Source organism: Pteropus vampyrus, unplaced genomic scaffold (genome assembly GCF_000151845.1).
Source record: "Pteropus vampyrus isolate Shadow unplaced genomic scaffold, Pvam_2.0 Scaffold311, whole genome shotgun sequence".
Classification (NCBI taxonomy): domain Eukaryota; kingdom Metazoa; phylum Chordata; class Mammalia; order Chiroptera; family Pteropodidae; genus Pteropus; species Pteropus vampyrus.
In genome coordinates, this window is record NW_011889092.1 from 59,376 (window position 1) to 78,101 (window position 18,726).

Consider the following 18,726-nt stretch of genomic DNA (forward strand, 5'->3'; position numbering starts at 1 on the left):
AAAACGGAGTTGAATCGATGCTGAGCCAATACATATCCTATTAGGTACCCTTTGGAATAATCCTGGGTACCTACTTGCTCTCTTGTCAATATTCTCATTCTTGAAGTAGGACAGAAATAATTCCATTAAGGGTTCACTTAATCATGGTTTACTTGCACCATGATTGTGTGGTGCTTGAAGTTCAAATAGCTAAAATTCACTAAAATGATAGACTTTCCTCAGTCTGTGTCTTGTTTTAAATCCTTTATTCTTTGTACAGGACTATAAAATTTTGCCCATTACGATTATCTCAGTTGTTTTTTGAACTATTAAGTCCCTTGTCTCCCACTTATCTAAGCATCGTTTCAACCGCTATATAAAATGCTTTTTAGTGTGTATGTTTTGTCACTCCAAACTCTAACCTCTGAGCTCTTGCAATCCCTAAAGTATCTTATCCAGGACTAAACATGATAGCATTCAACAACTGCTTGACACTTTGGATTTGAATGATCCAAAGCAGATACTAAACAACATGGTTTTTCCGTTCTTTAAGAAAATTCCAGTAAAAGACATGAAATAAGAACTTTGAGAAAGAGAGCCTAAAAGACCAAAGAAAGACGTTAAAGGATTAGCCATGAAGAACTTTGGGTATTAAAAAAGGGCGGGGGAGAGGGGTGGAGAAGCCAGGGCAAAGCCTCAAGAAACAAGGAGTCTGGCAAAAGCAAATGAGAAAAAGAGAGGGAGAGGTATGGGGGAGCCAGATAATATTTAGCGTTTGAAATAAAAGTGAAGTCTAGAGTTAAGGTGGGTTTGGATCCGAAGGCTGACCAAGTTTCTCTGGCGAAAGAGCCTGGGTGGCAATCTGTGGGTGGCCTACACACAAAAATCGGGACACAGATACAAGTAGTGAGAAGTGTCATGCAGCAGGGAGTGGCAAGGGGTGATCTGAAATGCAGTCATTTGGGTACAATGTGCCCTTCAGAGAGGGCACGGTGACAGCATGGGCTAATTTACAGAGCCGCCAGGGCAATAACTCAGAAAGCAATACTGCCTTTTCACAACAAAACGAGGCAGCCCTAGAATGTTTCATGGTGGTAAAAAACTGCATTACAGCATACTGAGATCCCGGAACCAATGAAAGGAGACAAGTTTACCAAAACGAGCCTTGACACTGAGTACGTTTCTGGCAAATACGTTATTATGCACGCATTCTACTCAGGTCCTGGGGAAACTTTCGTTTCCTTATATGGCCCTTCTCTTCAGCTCTCTCCTGTATAATAACTAATGTCTTCTTAGAGAAACAAAGATAGAAAAGGAATAGAACTCTTCACTTGTCCCCCATCCCACCTCCCCTTTTATTTCAGGGAAGTGAGTAGAGGCTCATATCATTGAGAGTGTAAGAGACGAACTCCTAGCTTTTAAAATCACTTTTTAAAAACTGAAATTATTTCTGCTAGAGAAATCTATGTAGATGGGGGAAGACAAGGGGAATACTGCAATTGTCTACATTGGCTGCCAGAATTAACCAGCCTTATTTTAACCATGACATTTTTCTTTAATCCCATTAGTACTTTAATACTACTAGAACTAAGATACAATGTGCATGCATGGATAAAAACACTATATGGCATACAAAGTCAAAGAAAATGCCAGCTGCCACTTTCTTTTTAATATTTGTATTTTTTTTCCTTTGCACCCATCCACCCCACCCCCCTCCCTTGAGCTTGTTCTCTGTATCTATGGATTTCTTTTTGTTTGTTCATTTATTTTTCACATTCCACATATAAGTGATATTTGTCTTTGTCTGACTTATTTTAGTATAATACTCTCGAGGTCCATCCATGTTGTCATAAATGGCAAGATTTCATTTTTTTTACTGCCGAGTAGTATTCTATTGTATATATATACTACAACTTCTTTATCCACTCATTTATTGATAGACACTTAGGATGCCCTCCGTATCTTGGCTGTTGTAAATGATGCTACAATGAACATAAGGGTGCATATATCTTTTCAAATTAATGTTTGTTTTCTTCGAATGAATACCCAGAAGTGGAATTGCTGGGTCATATGGCAGCTCTATTTTTAATTTTTTGAGGAATCATACCATTTTCCATAGTGACTGTACCAATTTATAATCCCACCAGTGCATGAGGGTTCCCTTTTCTCCACATCCTCACCAACAGTAATTTGTTGACTTTTTTAATAATAGCCATTCTGACAGGTATAAGGAGGTATCTCATTGTGGTTTTGATTTGCATTTCCCTGATGATTAGTAACGCTGAGCATCTTTTCATTTCTATTAGCCATCTGTATTTCCTCTTTGGAGAAATCTCGACTTAGGTCTTTTTCTCATTTGTTGTGGAGAAAAGGATCTTGTGTAGAAGCAACATCTGCGTAGACTGTGCACTGTGTCACGGCAGGCCAGTTGGAGCCAGGCGGGTGCTTACTGCACCTGGTTTGCTGGCTTGCCGAACTGGAGCAGCTCAGGGCAGGGAGGCCAGGTGCATGTGGTGACGTGCTGCTAATCCTGCTTGCTCCCTTTGTTTGGGCTGAAATGGGCTCTGGAGAGTGTGGCGGAGAACATGCTGTGGCTATCTTGCAGGTAGGCCAGAGCACCTGGGTAAAGCTCCCCTTGACCCTACTGAAGTAGACATAAAACAATGGCACTCGCTGGCTACTCCAATCCTGGAGTTCCCACAAAACCTGGGAAGCTCCCATGGTTTCCTAGCCTTTTCTATTTTTTCTTTCCTTTGTTGTGCAGATGTTCAATCAGCCTTCAGTTGTCTTTCAGGAGGAATTGCTCTGTATATAGGTGTATATTTCAGTGTGCTCATGAGAGGGGGTGTGGTCAGTGTCCTCCTACACTGCCACTATCTTTGACCTCAGTCCCAGCTGTCACTCTTAAATGAGAATTTCTAATGTTACTCTTCTGAAAATTCTTCACTTGGCCCTCAGTCTCCAAATAAAATCAACTCATTAGCAGGACTCCAACTTCACTTCTCAATATGTCTTCCTCCCTATTCCCAAATTCCATTTCATTTTCTCCCTCCACGCTGTGCTCCTCTGCCTGGAAAGTCCTTTCTATTCCAATAGGTAAAATCCTACTCATCCTTCAAAAACCTACTCGGTTTCCTCTCCTCCAGGACTTTGTCCACACCTACCCTCCAATGAGGACCCTGTGCTTATTTGTCACTGCACTCATCCTAAGACATAATTTCATTTTACTGATTTGTCTCTTCTATATCCTCAGAACAGTGCCACATTCTAGGATTTTATTATATCCTCTGGTGCTAGGGTCAGACGCCTGACACATAGCAGACTCGCAATCAATGTTTTAGTGAATATAAATATACCCATCTATGAATTTTTCAGTAATAAAACATCTAACCTCTCCCAAACCTTTCATGAAATAGGACAACTGTCTTCTCTCTTTGGACCACATTTATAGCCAGAATGATGACATGACTCTGAAAGACTATAACATCTAGGTCACATCCTTGATAACATTTCAGGAAGTTGGTAGCTGAATGCATCAGTTGTAGAGCACCTATGTGCTGCCACTGTGTACTGAATTCATGCTGTATATACATTACTTCAGTCCTGACAATTCATGGTAACTTTTTAGCTCTTTTTTGGTAAAGAACCTGAGGCTTAGGAATTTGCCCCAGGTCACACGGCTAGCAAGTGATGAAGCCAAACTAATACAATGTGCAAGATCAGGACTAGATTTTATTCTAAACGAACTAAAAAATGAGGTTGGCTGGAACTCAGATTTCCCACAGGGCTGAAAAAATGATGAAGGCAGCAAATAACTTGTCCACCTCAGACTATGGGTATGCAGTTTTAACAATATAAACGAAAAACCAGCCTTGTTCCTGTTCAGTTTAAATAACTGCACACAGTTGCCATCTTGTCAAATAACAGACTCATCATTCAGTTTGAAGCAGTTTTAAAATAACTTCTCAAATTTATTTAACTCATGTGGATAACATGGTAGTTTTGTATTTTTTTTAAAAAAGCCACCACCTATTTAGTCTTGCAGACAGCTGAGTTTAGGCCGCATATTGGACATAGTGATCACAGGATTACTATCGTAGGACTTGCATTATCCTTTCAATGAACACCAGAGTTTTCCAATTCAAAATTAAGTTTATTAGAGGTCTCAGAATAATTTTTAAAAGACCAAATTTTCTTCTTCACTTCTATTTAGAAAAATGACTACAAGCAATGACAAAAATAATCATTTAAATGGGATTCCTCTCCAAAAAGTTTTTGTAAAGGTTTTAAGTGCAGGTTTTTCATCCTTTTCTCTATCCTTTTCCATTTAAAAAAAGGGGTTTGGAATATGTCAACCTTTACTCAGCTTGCTACACAAAGCCTTTGCCTTTTCAAGTTCTAGATGTAATGCCAAGACTCATCTTCCAAACCTCTGGTCTTAATCAAGTCCATGGGGAGCCTGGCTAGAGAGCCCTGGGTGACAGTTTCTAAAGAAACCACTGTTAATCCAAGGTCAGTCACAATCCTAACTTTAAACAGTAGATGGCTGACTGTATCGCTTAGGACATACACCAGGCTGAGGTGAAAAGAGCAAGTCGGACCTCCCTCGTCTGTTCGTAGTGAATCATACCAGCAGCCGCGCATACGTTCCTTCCCGCCCCCCTCCACCCCTGTGCTCACTGTGCAAGAGCACCACCACACCACCTCGATTGCTGAACTCACTGTCCAGCCACGATGGTAGTCGCTTAAAGGTTATCATTGGAACAGATGATTTTCCTTAAGTAACAAGTGAAATTGTTTCACTTAAGAGCAGTTTATACCTACTAACTCAGTATCTCCATCTCTTCTTGGAGAGCCTATACTTTTAGGCAAATGGGAGGGTTAAAAATAAGAGGAGCAACATCCGTATTGTAAATGTGTGCTTTATCGCTTCCTCACGAACTTCCTGGAAAATTGCTGTTTCTGAATGTTTCGTTTCCTTGAGAAATTTTACTTAACTGTTGTATACCACATGTACTAAGGGATTTCTCTTTTTAGCCTTCATTTCATTGTATGGGTTTCGCTCTCTAGGTATTAAAAAGAAGAAAAGGGAGGTGACAAAACAAAGTATAAAAGCATGCCCTGTGTCAGCAACCTAAGCCCTCTAATATCATCAATGCTGACTAAGTAATTTCTGGGAGTTGAATACATTGTTACATTTCTATTTGTGCTCTGCCTGAGGCTTTTCCCTAACCACTAATTGCAAGTGAAGGTCGAGAGCTTTTGTGAAAGGGGGAGGTAGAACACAAGTAATGTGCTGGTATGCAGCCAGGTGTCAGTGTACTTTATAATGGAGGAAAAGAGGATTATAGGGAGATTTTTGTTTCAGCCTCTAGTCCAACCACTTTTTAAAAGACTTACAGAAAACGGCTTCAAACAGAACTGTGGTACTGGGGAAGGGGTGACAGGGGGAGTGGTAAATACATCCAGTAAAATTCAGCGGTAAAAGAATACCCACACAAGTCCACAGAATACAAAGGAACAAGGAACGCCCTGAGCCGTAAGTGGATCAGGGCCTAGGGTAGGCAGGGTGCAGAGGATTAGCCACTGAATGGCTTCAGTGATAATTCTGAAACCTGTTCCAATTTTTCTGGAGTACATTCTTCTCCTGGACAGGTCAAAGATTGTGCTTAAAAAATGTCATTAGAAGGTAACAGCTTTCTAAATATTCATTTGCCTCTTGCTTCCAGGTGATTTCCTTGTGGTTAAAAAGCAGTAGTATAAACCGTACAGGATGGGAGAACAGTCTTCTGATATGGGTGAGGTGAGGCACTGGATGAACTTACACAGTAAGCAAGAAGTCTGCATGTCTTGGTCTTTTCCCTGACCACTCAGCATCTCTGACCTAACAGAGATAACAGTTCACTTCTTCTGGAAGAAGCCAGTAATGGACACTTGTCTATTGGCTTTGCCCAGAGCAGCAGTCCCTTTCTTGGGGCCCTTTCGTTCTTCTTTGAATTCTTTTCTCATAGTCGTGGTGGCGGGTCTTTGTATGGAAGATGTCTTCACCTTAAGTTCCTCTTCACTATCTGTGCAGGACTCACTCTCATAGACTTTTTCAGTCACTGGATGAATAAGGAAAAAAATGGTACATGAGTTGGTTGAGTCATTTAGAACACAATTCTATCGAGAATGAGAGGTCTTGTTCACCCAGATCTCCTCAAACCCTCTAATCAAAGGAGGTGTGCTCATCTACAACAAAGCTTTTTCTCACTGGGAGATCAGATCTAGCTTTGGGTAGGAAGTATGTGGTATCTTGAGCTGACACAGCCTCTAGTCGGGGCTCAGAATCAATATTCACTCTCATTCCCGCACTGCTATATCACATGCCCTTAAATTGGCCGTTATCATTTGTCCAAATCCTGCATCTGGGTCCTGGGCCTATGCTGGCTAACTTCCTGAGATAAAATCGGAACTGTCTATCTCCAACACCTATGTGTTGACTGACTGCTTCGATCTCACCTCCCTGACCCACAGTGCCTGCCTATTTTCATTTCGTTTTCCTAGTCTTAATCTCTGCTCTATTTGCCAGTCTCCATCCTGTCTAGCCAGGTTCACAGTCATGGACCCTCCTGACTAGCTCTATCTTGATTTCACCCATTCTCTGCACATCTTAAGTATAGAGAATTGGAGATTACATAATTGTTTGGTTCTTAGTTCTGAACGACTGCTAATTAACCCAAGATTTAGTAGTGGTCCACATCATGAAGATAACTGTCCCACGTAAACCCTATCAAATGACAAACATGATAGTTTCAAGGAAGGAAAGTGATAAAATGAGAAATATAGTTACCAATTCTTACTTCCTATTAGCCAAAGGCATATTTTACCTTTTCCCCTGCCAATAAAACTCACTGAACCTTCCCTAGTGAAAACTTTGAAAAAATTATACCAGTGAGCAGTCATTGTAAGGAAGCCCCGAAGGGCACAGACAATGGCTTCGAACAATGATGTCACAGAAATGACTGTCTCTTTCCAATATTACTGCGATGCACATACCGACCACAAGAAACAGTACAACGTCACCTTCCTATGACTTTAGAGAGCTGAAGCAGCTGTATAACCAACGTCTTCTAAATTCTTTTTCAGCCTTCCTAGAGGCATACATTTTGGAATCAAATATCTGTGTTCTAATACCTAGTCTGCCATTTATATAATCTCACACTTTAATGCATCGGAATCATCTGGAGGGCTTGTTAAAATATTGGTTAGTGGGCTCCATTTCTACAGTTTCAAATTCAGTAGATCTAGGATGTACCTGAGAATCTGCTTTTCTAACATATCCTTGGGTGATGCAGATGTGGCTGGTCTGGAGACCACACCTTGAGAAGCACTTTTTTCCCCTCCCTTGTAAAATGGAGATACATTGTCTCATAGAATGTACAAATGCACTTTGTAATCTTTGGCAAGCCCCCTTCAATGCTATTTTTTCCCCTCACAATGGGCCATGCTGGAGGTCAATTGGCTATTGCCATTGGAGCATTCTTTCACTTTATCCCTCCAGTGCCATTAAGGCTGTATAATTAACAGTCCCCTCCTTAAGAGTTCCTAGGATTTGTCATTACTTTCAAGAGCCTAGAATTTTGCTGACTCTTGCCAACTTAGAAGCTAAAAACACTGATAAATATGAAATATGTAGAGTGTTCTCAAAGGCCTACCCACTCAGCGTTGCTCCACAGACCAGAGGGCTTTAGAATTTCTCATGAGCTTGTCAGAAATGCAGAATCTCAGGTCCCACACCAGGCCTACTGACTCATAATTTGAAGTTTAGCAAGATCTTCAAGTGATGCATATACTTAGCAAAGTTTGAGAAATGTTGCTTTAAGATACGTAGGGAATTTTCATGGTATATTCATGAGGTCAGCAATTACGATCTCATAACACCATCTCCATCTGGTACACAACATCAAAAGCATTATGTAACTAGATTAACTGGAACAAAGTTATGAGCTGTTATTTACTCAATATCTCAAAGTCTGAAGAGCCATCTGTAGAAACAGAATAGAAACTACTGTCTACTGTGTAAGACATATTCTATATTCAAATGGCAGCATGTCTATAATATTAAACTCTAGCACCAATTAGCTTATTATTTCATTACTAATTAATGAAACCACTGTTTTGTCTCATTGCCAATTATGTGCAATGCATTGCTTGGGGGAGTTAAAAACCAATCAAGGCAGCACCAATGAAATTTCTTAAGCAGCATATTTGGTATACATTATGAGCTACAAGAAGCATTTCTATATTCAAAGCTGTAGCTACTTCAAACTACAGGACAAAGGAGATTTCAATTTAAAAATACAGGATCTTTATTTTAGCTGAATAACAAGCCACTTTTCTAAAAAGCCCAGTTCAAATGGGTAACATCAGAATTCTTTTCCATCAACTGTTTTGCTCCCGAAAATCCACCTGATCCAGAAGTCCAGCACAAACTTATCTCAGGGGCCCGTCAACAAACTCACAAAAAGGAAAAAGATCAGCTTTGTAGACCCACAGACCAATTCTGATCCAGCACAAGACAGGGCAAGACCCCTGTGTCGATACATCTGGAACAGTCTGAGCAGAGAGGGGAAAGCAGAACTCCTTTGTTGGAGCCAAGATTCATTAGGTTGAGCTTGGACTGAAAACCTTTTTTTAAAAAAAAAGTGCTACGTGAGCACAGTTTTCATTGTTGCATCCAAGTCTCTTAACAGTCCTGTCTGGAGACAGGACTGCAAAAAGTCCACATCCCACACCTGGCCAAAACTTGAGTACTGTGTTTTGAACAAAAAAATAAGTAATTAGCCACAAATTCCCAATCGACTCTCACAAAGATATATTTGGGGTAGAAGTGGGAAAAAACTAGCACTGATGCTTTTGTCCTCTTAAATTTAAAAGAAAAAAAAAATAAGAATTTCAACAGAAAATGTATTACCACCAACAGTCAAACCAAGAGGCTTGAAAACACAGTTAGAAGACTGAAAAAACAGACTACTCGAAGTCAAGAATTCATAGGCTCACAATAAATTTGGCACTGAAAAGACAATTTCCACATGTAAGGACTTTTATTCCCCAATCACATGCTACAATTAAAATGGCAGAGGCCCCTTCAGAAGAGGAGGAGGTAGGGAATAATGGGACAAGGCTCACAACTGATGTTTTTACTAGTTTTAACAATCACATTGCCTAGGAAAAGCTGATTCTTCAGAGTCAATATTTTTAAGACAAAAATTTTAAAAAGAAAAATCAAGAAAGGGAAAAAATACTTCTTTAGGAGAGCCAAGCTGTAACAGGTGCCACAGGAAAGAAGAAATGACAATTATGGGCTATCCAACTAACAAGAGGTTTAAGAGGCGAAACCTACAACTCTTTCAAATATAGAAATATGGTACCAGGGTCTGAGTAGCCCATCAGGCCTCAAGGCTAAAACCTAAAAGCCCCACAGAAGTCTGGTTCTGTTGTGGAAAGGGTAGAACAAGCTAAAACATGGTGAAGAATCAGCCAATGACTCAAAGCCTGAATTATTTTTTTTAAATGTTAAATACATACTTTCTAGTTTTATTAATATAATTAAAGTATACCATTGTATAAGTTTAAGGTGTACAGCATAATGGTTTGACTTACATATATTGCAAAATGATTACTGCTATAAGTTCAGTTAGCATCCATCATCTCATATAGGTAAAATAAAAAGAGACACAAAAGAAAAAAATCTTTTTTCCTTGTGAAGAGAACTCCTGAGATTTACTCCCTTCACAACTTCCCGATATCATACAGTCATCACGCTGCACATAATTCTCTGGTACTTATCTTGTAACTGTAAGATTGTACCTTTTGACCTCCTTTCCCCTCCCCGCTACCCCCCGCCTCTGGTAACTACAAATCTGATCTCTTTGTTTACGAGTTTGTTCCACATGTAAATGAGATCGTATAGTATTTGTCTGTATGACTTATTTCACTTAGTACAGTACCTCCAAGGTCCATCCACGTTGTTGCAAGTGGCAGGATTTCCTGGTTTTCTAATGGCTGAATAATATTCTGTTGTGTGCGTGTACATGCACATTAAAGTTTGAGGTATGCTACTCTCTGTATTTATACATATCACAACTTCTTTATCCACTCATCTGTCAATGGACACTTAGGTTGTTTCATAGCCTAAATTATATTCCCCTCTAAGCCTCCATTAAAAGCACATGAGTTTACCTAACATGGCTTACAAACAGGAAACATTAAAGAAGTGATTTGGAAGAATCATACCTCTCTGAAGAATAAATGGGACAAAATACCAAAGACCCTTAACTCTTTCTTCAGAGTCTAATTACCTACAGGAGCTTCTTTTCCACTGTTCAAATGTATAAAATGACCATTCTAAAAAAAACACAAATGTTTCTCAACATCTATAACATTTTAAGTTGGTATCATAGTTTCCATCTTTAAAGTTTTTAGATATATTACCTCACCTGAATCTTCATAACAAACCCACATGTAGGCAAAACAGATATTTTACTTCCATTCCACAGCTCAAGAAACTCCCTTCCAGAGATGACATACTTTTATCCAAAATCTCCAAGCTTATTGTTAGAGTGTATGGCTCTAACAAGAACCCAGGTGTTCTAACTTTAGTTGTAGCAGTCTCTAAACTCTGCTACCCCACATCATTTGGGGGTGAGTCACATACACATTAAAGTTAGAGGTGCGATGCTCTATAAAGGATTGTGCTGCTTCTCTATGGTAATAACTCTATCTCTGGATTTGGAGCCAAAAATTTTTCTTACCTATGCAGTCGTCCTCATCCACAAAGGTTTTAGATTTCAGCACACGCTTTCGTTTTCTTCTGTTTTCTCCACTTAAGCTCTAAAAGGTCAGAGGAAGAGCAGAGATTACAACATTAAAGATGGCCAATGAAACTATAGAGAAAAATAACAAAAGCTTTTTAATTTATAACCTCCAATATTCCATGATAAAATGTTGAACAAAGAATTCTACACATTTCCTTTTATGGGACCAGCCCTACCACACATGAGTTATGCTCATTGTAGGTGCAGACTTGACATTACATCATTTATAAGAAGAAAATTAACATGTTGAACAGAAATCTGTGTTCATTCAGTCAACAAATTCTGTTGAGTAGTCCAAGCACCATGAGTTAAAAAGACCAATAGGGCAAGGACCTTAGTGGAGGAGAGAGAAAAAGAAAACAGAACACTACAATCCACTGTGGTAAGGTCTTTAGTAAAGAGCAGAGGCAGATATTATGGGAGCACACAGCGAAGGCCCCTAAACCAGACCAGAAATTTCCACTCCATCTGTCCTTGTGGTAGATACTTGTTATTTCAGCCTTGATGCTGCAACATTACAAGCATCTAATTTAGTCTCAGACTGGTATTACTCATACTAATTTCCTTTTATTCCCACTGGTCTTTAATCCTATTTCCTCTTCAACTAATGAAGAAATTATTGCAAAATTTAAGTGAGTCTTAATACAATGAACTAAGGAAAACAGCCATAAGAAAAAAAACTTGTCAGCATCCATCTTCTCAACTCTTCATTATCTGCACTAACAGATGCAGCTGAAGATCACTCAAAACTACACTTCCCCATTTGATGCCAGCTCTTCTCATCCAGCACTCTTCCAGAAGAGCTTCTGAAGATCAACCAACGTGCATAAGCTGTTTGTTCTGTATCTTTCACACACTTTGCTCTGATTCAGGTAAGACCTCATTTTGCACAATTCCAACGTGAGTTGGAAGGCACAGCAGCCCTGATGCTGGAAGTCATGAAAACAAAACAGCTCCCAGGATCCACCTCTCCAACCTTCCTGAGACTTTGCCCTACATCTGAAATCTCTCTTAAGATGAGAAGAGGGGAAATGTCCATTCTGTATAACCTACAGGTGAGCAGAACAAGACAAAAGCAATCTACTGGCATCTGTGAAGTATACATCAGAGAACTGATTTAACATAGTAGTTTTAGGTCCTTGGGTGAAAAAGGACACATGGAAAAGCAACCATCCCAGTTAAGTTGTACCTTGATAGAAGGAGGCTCTGGCTCAGTCTTTGGCATTGGTTCAGGAGGTGGAGATATGAGAGGAGGTGGGGATGGTGACTCAGCTTCATAAGCCCCAGGAGAATCTGGTATGACTGAAATAATGAACCAAACTTAGATAACAGAATTAATGCACTATCTGCTACATTGCCTTCTCCACTGGCTAAGTTTCCACATCCAACAAACGACATTTTGCAAGCACTAACTGAAGAAAACCAAGGACTCTGTAGTTATATATCTATATATATCTTTAAAATATATATTTTATTCATTTTATACAAAGACAGAGAATCAAGAATTATTAGAGCTGAAATATATTTTAGAGATTATCTTAGCTAAACTTTTTATTTTATAAATAAGTCAGGGTATGAAGTTGTTTTATAAATATCCACTGATCATCTACTAAGTCATGTATGTCACTTATGTTATTTCACTTTATCCTCACAACAACCCTAAGAGACAAATATTATTATTCATACATTAGAGCTGAGTAACAGGTTCAGAGAAGTTAACTCTTCAGCCTTACTACAAGTATCCCATGCTGCCTTATTATTCAGGACCAGACATTTTCTCTTAAGATCAAGTAAGTGGAGATAATCTTCAGATTATGCCAGAGTCTCTGTGACTGTGGTCTGAGGATTACTGAGATGTTAGACTGAAACTTTCCATCTGATGTTAGGACTATAAACCTTGGGGAGTGGGGGAATCATCTTTGAAATGACCATAATTATAGCTCTAACAATTAAGACTTGCTACTTCTAGTGATTGCTCCACTAATGAGGCTTGTTTTGCTACACAGATTATCAGAAAAGAACACTTTTAGGAAAGAAACACTGCTACCAAAGTGGTACCACCCGAAAAGAAGTACAAGAGGGATCCCATCGTTTCTGAATAGTTCTAGAAATAATGGTCTCAGTATGAAGCCCATGAGAATCCTCAGCTGACTTATTGCTTAATCACCACAAACACTTTGCTAGTCAAGGGACTGGGTAGCTGCTTAGCCTCACCTGCTCCCTGAATCTCCCGACTGTATTCAAATTCTTAGCACAAGTCTTGGATCTGAAATTCTCCCAACTGATTAGGTCAGTGTTAAAAATCATGACAGTGGAGCGTTCAAGGCCAAATGACCTAAAGAGGTGATGCAGAACAAGAACCAGAATGAAACAAATTATACACTTCAAGTATGAAATGGGCCCCCAAATTTTCTAAGCTCTGGGACAAAAGAGACAAACATAAAAAGAAAGTGGTCCAGCTATTAGCGCAGCTCTGGGACACTAGAAGATGATGGGTGCTCAAGCAAGCAAAAGAAAAGTCAAACCACTGAACTAGGCACCCATTTTTCTAAAGGTATGCTATTAAGAAAGCTGTGTCACAGTGGTAGCAAAGTTTATGCAGTGAGGAAGCTAGAGAAAAGGAATTTTGAGTACTCACAGTAATAAATTTAGGAATTCTTATTCTACTTCCAGTTCTGTAACCACTTGACTTAACCAAAGAAAATACTTAAGGTATCAAGACTCCTCTCACCGCCCTGTATGGAACTGTTTATCTAGATTCCCCTACTCCAGACTCTAAGCTCTATAGAAGCAGGGGTACCACGATTTCTCTGGCATTGAACGCACATTCTCTTTTAAATAAAGGAAAACAATCATTTTCTGAACTAAATTTGAGATGAGGGGCTTCTTGGTCAAGAAAGACTAAGCATATAACTTCCTCTCTTCCAAACATTCCCAAAGAGAAACATTATAATGATAATAAAGGAGTGAAATACTGTAATGCCCTCATACCAACAAAGAGAACAGAAGAGGAGCCAAGAGCACTTAATAGTAAGAAATTTCAACAAATCCCTGGAAGATGTAAGGCAGATGGGAGAAAGTTGACAAAAGGAGCTTTAGTCAATTAGATGAGTCAGACAGAAGAGGTTACTATCTATTATAAAACTTCTATTTTGTCAGATTTTTTGAAATTGTACATAGGTATTTAAATTTTCTTAAAACAAAGTATTTTAAGAAAATTAGAATAGGGAAAACGGGAATTTTCTGGTCTTTGCAAAAATTAATCGTTCATTCTCATAAGAACCCCACAAAGTCATTATTTACTATTATTTGTTTTATAGAACTAAGGTTCAAAGAGATTAAAAAAACAAACTTGCTACATTCATATGCTAGAATCCATGTCTGTCTGCCTTAGTGTTTATTATTAAACCATGCATTCTCCCTCATATTGACATAAGCATAAGGAATGTTTGATGCATTGGGTACAGCTTAAATATACTTGTGATGAATTTGCAGCATTTCAGATGAAAGGTATGAAGTAGTGAAACGTCACTCATCCCAGAAAAGCACCCTTTGTTGAGGCAGAATAAGACTGTGGTAAAACTAATTTCAGGGATTCAGCAATGTAACCATTGTTTATCAGAGAGTTTTCTGGCAGAGACTGGTAATTAGAATTCTTGGAAATCATTCATAGGTTCCAAGGAGATTTTTTTAAACTACCTATCTTAACCTAAAAAAGGGGGTCATTTGTTTAACATTCTCCATAAGCAATTTGCAAAGACTGAAATGTTAGCAAAGACTTTAACATACTGATTAAAACGATTTCTTCCTAGCAGTGTAGATGATAATCCTAATGTTATTTCTTTTTGGGTCTGGCCTTCTCTTGCTTTACAAAGAGAGTATATAGAATTGCTAAAGGTACTTATGACACTGCCAGGGAAAAGGACAAAGGAACAGTCCCTTAAATAGAGAGTTAAGGATATGAAGTTGAAGGGAATTTTCGGAGAGAAAGTACCTGCGAGTGTACTCACTACTGCTAAACACCTTAACTGAACACCTCAATAGGAAAAGTGGGGTGAACAGTAAGAAAACCTACTCTGTGTCAAATACTGTCCTGGCACTTTTGACACATAATTTTATTTGATGTTCATAAAAAGCCTACAGTTTCTAATAACATCCCCATTTTAGAGATGAGGAAACAGGAATTGAAGTAACCTGTCTAAAGTGTCACAGAGTAAGTGGTGGAGGTCAGATTTAAACTCAGTCTGACTCCAAAGTCCCTGCCCTTATTCTGTTTGCTTATCTTACAACATTGTCCACAACCTAACACTAGAAGAGCCCATGCCATTCTCTTTCAACAAGGACACTACCGATTTTTCAACTCAGCAGTGCTACTTATATTGTGTGGAACACCACCAACACCCTTGATGCCTATAATATAACCTGTTTCAAAAGAGTCACGTGAATGGAACATCTCCAGTTTATTTTTTTTAAATGGTCTTTGATGATGATATGTGCATATTAATAATCCTTATTCTCTCCTTTTGTTTGTTATTTTGGAAAATTACAAGAAAATAATAGTTCTGGTCAGAAGGCTGAAGTATATTTTAAATAGGAATAGGTGCTATGTGTGTCTCAATGCTAGGATTACTACTGTCATTGTGACCCATAATAAATTACCTTTTAGTTCTTTGAGATCATAAGAACTGACCCCTGCTATAGACTGAATGTTTTTCCCCAAAATTCATATGTTGAAGCCCTAATTCCTAATGTGACAGTACTTGGAGGTAGGGATTTGGGGAGGTAACTGAGTCATGAGAGTAAAGCTCTCATGAATGCGATTAGTGCCCTTATTAGAGACACGAGAAAGGTAATTCCTCTCCCTACCATGTGAAGATACAGCAAAAAGATGCCCTTCTGCAAACCAGGAAGAGAACTCTCACCGGAACTGAATCAGCTGGCACCTTGACTTTGGATTTCTCACCCTTTAAAAGTGTGAGAAATAAATTTCTGTTGTTTAAGTGACCCTGTCATCTTTGGTATTTTTGTTATAGCAAACTGAACAGACTGAGACAATCCCACTAACCAAAAATTAATGGCAATGCCCACCTTCATCCTCACTGCTATCAGACTCAGGAAGTTTGATTCTTCTCCTCTTTTTCTTCATGTTTTCAGCTTCTTTCGTCTCATCATCAGATAACTCCACTCGCTTTCCCCTGATGCCATCCAGGAAAAATTTAAGCACGTTATACAAAATAAAAGTATAAGTCACATGCTACTTGTGAAGCAAGTTATGGATCTTGCTTCATAACTCATGGTCTTAATTCCAGAGGATAGAAAAGTGAAAGTAGACTAATAAGGTTTCTTTTTAAGGCTAATTGACCACAACTAGGTCACTTCATGGTGTGACCAGAATAAAAATTTTCTCTAGCCATCTATAGACCACTGGAAGCTCCTATCAGGTTATCGAGAATCTTTCTAAATTCTTACTTTCTCTATTGGCTTTTCAATAATTCAACAAGCATTAAATAAGCAGCTACTATCTACATATATGAGGCTCTTTGTTAAACACTGAGGGTGCAAAATCGAGAAAATATTGTTCTCAAACTCTGGCTGAAAAAACAAATATAAACACCACTAACTAATACAATGTGATAAATTTTACTGGACAAATGTTATGGTACATGACTCTTGCTTGAAAACTTTAAAAGCAGAAGTTCATCAAACAGAAAAAGGTGACATTTTTAAAGAGAACAATATAAGCAAAGGCACAGACATAAGACCTTAAGGTGATTCTAATGATGTAATAAAAAACTTACACTCCATCTTGAAATTATTTAGCTCCTCTAGATATTCCATCACACTATTCATTCAATCTATAAATAATTTATCAAGGGCCCACTGTGTGTTAGAGACATAGTTTTTATCTTCAAGTACTTTATTTCCTATGTAACTTTAAATATCAATTTATTTTTCTACCTTAAGCTAGGAAAAAAACAAACTCAAAATAAGTAAAAGGAAATAATAAAGAGCAAAATCGGTGAAATAAAAATAGAGAAAATTAACAAAGCTTTTAAAAGCCATTATTTTGGGGAAAAAAGTAATAAAATTAGTAAGTCTTTTTTATAAGACTGATTTTAAAAAGATAAAAATATGTATTACCAATGTTAGGAATGAAAGAATGAAGAAATCTATAGTGATAACTAGATACTCAAAGAATAAGGCTCTATATTCTAAACAACTTTAAGCCAATAAACTCAACAACTTAGATAAAACAGATAATTTCTTTAAAAACACACCCAAATTAACTCTAAAACAAAATTGGAATTGCTCTATTTAAAGAGACAGAATTCATTAAAAAAAAAAAAAAAACCTTCCCAGAAAAAGAACTCCAGACCTAAATTCATTTCTTTATCAAACTTTTAAGAAATATATCATACAAAAACTATTTCAGAAAACAGAGAAGCAAACTCCTCCCAACTAATTTTAAGAAATTAACTAATTCTGAAACCTGATTTGTATGTTACCGGAAAATAATTGATCTATAGCCCTCATAAAAGTAGAGGCAAAAAATCCTTATAATATTAACAAATAGAATCCAACAATATATTAAAAGGATAAGACATCATAACCAAGTGCAGAGGTTTATTCCAAGAATGCAAGGTTGGTTTAACATTTGAAAACCAATCAGTGTAATACACATTAACAGAAACACTATATGATCATCTCAAAAAATGCAGAAAAAGCATCTGTCAAGATTCAATACCCATTCATGATAAAATCTCAGCAAACTAGGAATAGAACTTCTTCCATCTGGTAAAGGGCATCTACTAAAAATATACAGTTAACATTATATTTCATGGTAAAATACCAAATGCATTCCTGGCAATAATCATCAACAATGAGTTTTGTACCCATGACTGGGGATGTTTTAATCCATCCATATCATGATATACATGTTCCTAGGAGGTAAGGCCCACTAGACAGAGCCTTGACCCTCTGAAACATCAGCAATCTGTTGATGTTTTCTATTAGAGTAGCCCCAACCTTGCCACAAAAGTCAAGTGTTTCTGGGCCTATCAGTGCTGACAGTGTCCTTTAGAATTTCTTTCAACAGACTAATTCCTACCAACTATGAGGTAGTGTCTCAAATTCCTGGATCCATTTTTAACAGCTTGTATGCTCTTTATTTTCTTTTCTAATTACATTTTACCACTTGAAAAATAAACTCATTGATATAAAAAGAAAACAAAGAACTTTTTCTCTTAAATTTGACTGGAAAGAGTAACCCCCTCATTTGCAATTTAAAGTGAAAAACAGACAGACAATCAGGCACACTTTTGCCATGTCCACAGATTTAAAACGAAGTAAAAAGACAACTGATTAAAATCAATGGGGCCCCAAAACTGACTCTGGGCTCTATATTATCTAAACTGGCCATTCCGGTTCTACTTCACTAGATAAGATATTGAGCTTCTCCCCTCACTTTGGTTATACAGCTGTATCCTTAAGGCATTAAGTAGATTTAGTGCTCAACTGAAAACTGCCTGCTGTCAATAAGCCCAAACAGACCTTCTCACCCCGAGGGGAAACACTCTTCCCCCACAAGTGACAAAATTTTCCTACCTTTTTTTCTCCTGCTGCTGCATCTTAACAGGCTCTGCTTTTTTGCTGGATTTCTTCAGGCCTGCAGGGGCTGCCAGCTTTGGTTCAGTGACAGACACCGGAGGTTGTTCCACTATTTTTTCTTCTGTCACTGCTTGTTCTGAATCCAAATTAACTTTAAGTTTATCTACAAATAAAGTATAGCAGATTATATATAATCCCGTCATGCAATATTAATCTATTATTCCTTTGACAGTCTACCGAGTGCCAGGTAATGTTAGGGGCAGAGACTAAAGGAATAAAA

General features: G+C 38.1%; 1 protein-coding gene across 1 annotated transcript in view; it reads right to left on the reverse strand.

Moving 5' to 3' along the window:
- Window positions 1–3,914: 3,914 nt before the first annotated feature.
- POLD3 (DNA polymerase delta 3, accessory subunit) overlaps window positions 3,915–18,726 on the reverse strand; it is a 37,361-nt gene continuing 22,549 nt past the window's right edge. Inside the window, exons 8-12 of the mRNA XM_011377363.2 lie at window positions 18,444–18,609; window positions 15,927–16,033; window positions 12,028–12,140; window positions 10,776–10,854; window positions 3,915–6,083 (exon numbers count right to left, since the gene is read on the reverse strand). Coding sequence (XP_011375665.1) covers window positions 5,881–6,083; window positions 10,776–10,854; window positions 12,028–12,140; window positions 15,927–16,033; window positions 18,444–18,609 — 668 coding nt within the window. The 3' untranslated portion in view covers window positions 3,915–5,880. The remainder of the gene's footprint in view (window positions 6,084–10,775; window positions 10,855–12,027; window positions 12,141–15,926; window positions 16,034–18,443; window positions 18,610–18,726) is intronic.